This window comes from Argopecten irradians, chromosome 9 (genome assembly GCF_041381155.1).
Source record: "Argopecten irradians isolate NY chromosome 9, Ai_NY, whole genome shotgun sequence".
Lineage (NCBI taxonomy): Eukaryota > Metazoa > Mollusca > Bivalvia > Pectinida > Pectinidae > Argopecten > Argopecten irradians.
Genome location: NC_091142.1, coordinates 7,045,949 through 7,049,777, shown reverse-complemented (window position 1 = coordinate 7,049,777; position 3,829 = coordinate 7,045,949). Strand labels below are relative to the sequence as shown.

General features: G+C 33.4%; 1 protein-coding gene across 2 annotated transcripts in view; it reads left to right on the top strand.

Annotated features, from left to right (window-relative positions):
- Positions 1-1,757, top strand: part of LOC138331269 (anti-sigma-I factor RsgI6-like) — a 10,876-nt gene extending 9,119 nt beyond the window's left edge. Inside the window, exons 11-13 of one of the 2 annotated variants that reach the window (XM_069278784.1) lie at positions 123-341; positions 632-836; positions 1,664-1,757. In XM_069278784.1, coding sequence (XP_069134885.1) covers positions 123-341; positions 632-836; positions 1,664-1,698 — 459 coding nt within the window. In that variant the 3' untranslated portion in view covers positions 1,699-1,757. The other variant, XM_069278785.1, reaches the window with a different exon arrangement.
- The last annotated feature ends 2,072 nt before the right edge of the window (positions 1,758-3,829 follow it).

Here is a 3,829-nt window from a genome sequence, read left to right as displayed (position 1 = left end):
AACCTGTCTCCCCGAATTCATTCGTCTGTAACGTAATGATGTAGCCTTAGATTTTATCACATTGATAATGGATAATGGCGATTATACTGTGAATTATAGAAACCACGTGCTTGCCATTCCAGTATCGTCTTAAAAAAATGGCTGAAGCCGGTCTTCCTCTGTGGATTACAGAAACGACTCTTAATGAAGCTGACGTCACTACAAAAGCCCAGGGGATCGAAGATGTAATGACTCTCTACTTCAGCCACAACATGGTGAAGGGCGTGCTACTGTGGGGATTCTGGTCCGAGGCCATATGGAGGCCAGACGCCGCTTTGGCGACAGGCACGGATTCTATAACAGTAAGCATAATAAGCATAACGACTCTGTCAAAATTGGCATACCAGTGTAGTTATAATATTATAGTAAAATAAATTATAAGAAAAACTATAAAGCATTTACCAACAATAGGATGTTATCACAAAAACGAAGCCTTAATGGTTCATTCTTTAAATGCATGTTTCGCCAAAGTTTTCGATTCTCAGATAAGAACAATACCGAATACAAAAATCCATTTATGGTGAATTGTTTGAGTAAAACCTAATTCAACAAAGGGAATAAGCTTAAACCAATTTGTATGTATTATTTTTAGTTGAACGCAGCTGGCCAGAAATATGTAGATCTTGTGAATACCAGATGGAGGACTAATTGGTCTGGGAAGCTGAAAACTTACAAGAATAAACGATATTTCAAGGGGGACTACTCCATTAAAGTGAAGAAGAATGGAGTAACACTCAAAACCGTCAAAGTCAACCTGCCATCGAAAAGCAAAATAACAATAAGAGTAAAAGGAACAAGTAAGTACTAATAATATATTGCTGTATACCAAATAACTTTCTTTCGCGGCTATTGAATTTCGCGATTTCCATTTCAAGACAAGTTCGCGAAGATAACAATTGCGGATTTAAAAAAATAATGGAATGATGCAGATTTTAATTTGCGGCGATAAACTTTCGCAAATTTACTTTGGTTTACAGTATCAAATACAGTTATAATCTATACCATGCCGAATGGCATTATTAGATACATAAACATATCTGTTTGAAAGCCGATAAAAATATATAGAAAAAAAAGTTTCTGCACAATCTTTTAAAAACCGACTGTTATCAAATAGTAACAGACAAATTGTACATTCCCTGAATTTATTTTCGTCTTGGCTGGTCGGCTTAGCTTAAAAAGATATCTCCGTAAAGGGAAACAACTTTAACGAAAGCTTGAGGATACTGATTGTATAGATGAAAATGAGCAGCTTACATTTGATAAAAAATTCAACGAGTATCAGACCACAGCTAAATTTGTGAAATTCTAGCTAGTATTCTAGTAATGGTAGACTTTGAGCCATCTATATTATTATTATGACGACTGATCAAGTTATACTCTACGGATTGCAAATGATTCTTACTGAATATTTATTACTATCATTTATTGGGAAACACATCACATAATGTCCAGTGAAAGGTGTTCTTCTTTTTAATGGTTCCAATCATGGTATCAAGTAAGTGCAGAATACATACATGTATCTGCATTGAAGACGGATATGCTGTTCTTGAATCATGTTTATATTTCATTTGTATGAAGTTTTATCGTTTTATGTACATGTATATATTAAATTCTCTCTTTACAGACGCCTCTCCGAAGGTTACATTCCGAATTCGTTAAGAAACAATGCAACAACAGCGACCTACCATTTGATTAGGAAATTAAAAACTGACTATATATTTTGTTTTATTGTTTTTATTCACGACAGAGTCTTGTGGTGTAAAGTCAAAATGCAATTATATTATTTGTACTAGCAATTATTTTACGTATGATGGTCATTATGTTAACATCAATTGTGAATACTAGCTGCAACATACCTTTTAACTAGTTAGGACTTTCCTTTCACCGGCAGGTTAAAGTTCGATCCCTAGCGGAGGCAGTTGTTAAAATGGTATGTTGTTTTAAATTATCTACTAATAAATAACAAAGTCATGCTTTTAATGTCAATTTTAGGCTAGCAAAACACGAATACTACACTCATAAAAAATGTTCGGATCTGTTTGTCAAATATAATGAAAATACACAAAAAGAATGATGTTAATGTAAATACTGTCATTTTGATGGGCTCATTGGCATATGACTCCTCAGTCAGGAATTCGAGACTCAAATGCACATTTGCCGGGTTCATACCACATGTTTCCCATTTCTTCCACGTCTGATGACCATACTTCAAAGGTGTGGAATCAAATCAATCAACACTTAGCAATACTTATCGAAAAATACTCGAGTCAATCATTGAATGGAATCATTATCTACCATCTTCATAATTACAGTTGGTGCATTACAAATTATTCATGAATGTAATGAAACTAAAGCACCGAAAAGTATATATCATACGTTATATTCAAAAGTATGATTCAAGATAAGTAAAGTCAGTAAAGCATGATCATAACATTATTCTAAAATGGCACTTCATACACATGTATGTATAAAAACTAAACATTACTGTATATGTTCAAAAATATTTACAATTGCATTGCAGCCGTAGCTACTATTATATCTTAGAATATTACATACTTTTTTTCTATCGTATGTAGATATCAATATAAAGGTTTCGAGATACCAAAACGACATGTCTAAACTGTAGTATTTTGCTTAGTTTCACTGAATTGTCCCTTCAAAGATTAGATTACCTGAAGTTGGTTGTATAGGTTGTATTACAACTTTTGCTGTTGTTGCATGACACGGAAATAACGACAAAACGCGGGGGGGGGGGGGATCTTAAAGGTCTTTATGTGCTCAACAATCTCTGCTGAATGTCAGAAAAAACGAGAAATGCACTTAAAGATGCTCCACCGCTGACAAATGGTATTTTTCACTACTAAAACAGGAGCAGACGATTTAGTATTTTTCTTCAGTTACAAAAGTTACTTACTTGAGACCATTACCACCATTGAAAAGTTTGAGCTTCTAATTTTACTTCACGTTAAAAATATAAAAAAATAATTAATTGCATCCCGAAAAAATTCCATGACACTATATCCTATATGAAATGAAGTACTGATTGCGCATGCACCAAAGACGAGTAAATTATTTTATATTATTTTGTGTGTGTTAATTATATATATATACACGATTAAACACCATCTAACCTAAACCTTACGCTTTGCTGCGTTATCATGTTGGCCGTACCGCCAACCGCTTTGATAAACTGCAAGTCAGGTTCCGCCCTGCTCATATTTGATATCATCTCCTAAGATGACAGACTACGTGATACCGCGCACGCCAACACTGCTGCTTCTGAATATCACATATCTATACCTATCAATATATTGTTTCCCATGTGTACTATATCAAATGTATTTTTAAACTTAGTGTTGCAAACTAAATATCAACCCATTTTGTTACAGAAATGATAATAACATTAAAGATGCTCCACCGCCGACAGAGCATAAATGATATTCATCATTTGAACAGTAATTGGTGTTTAATCGTGTTTATTTATGTCTTATTAACACAAAAAATAATTTAAAATAATTTACTTCGCCTTTGGTGCATACACAATCAGTACTTCATTCCATATAGGATATAGTGACACGGAATTTTTTCGGGATGCAATTAATTCTTTTTCATATTTTTAACTTTAAGTAAAATTAGAAGCTCAAACTTTTCAATGGTTGTAATGGTGTAAAGTAAGTAACTTTTGTAACTAATAAAAAATACTAAATCGTCTGCTCCTGTTTTTGATAGTGAAAAAATACCATTTGTCAGCGGTGGAACATCTTTAATATTAATCTACACGCATAGAAAA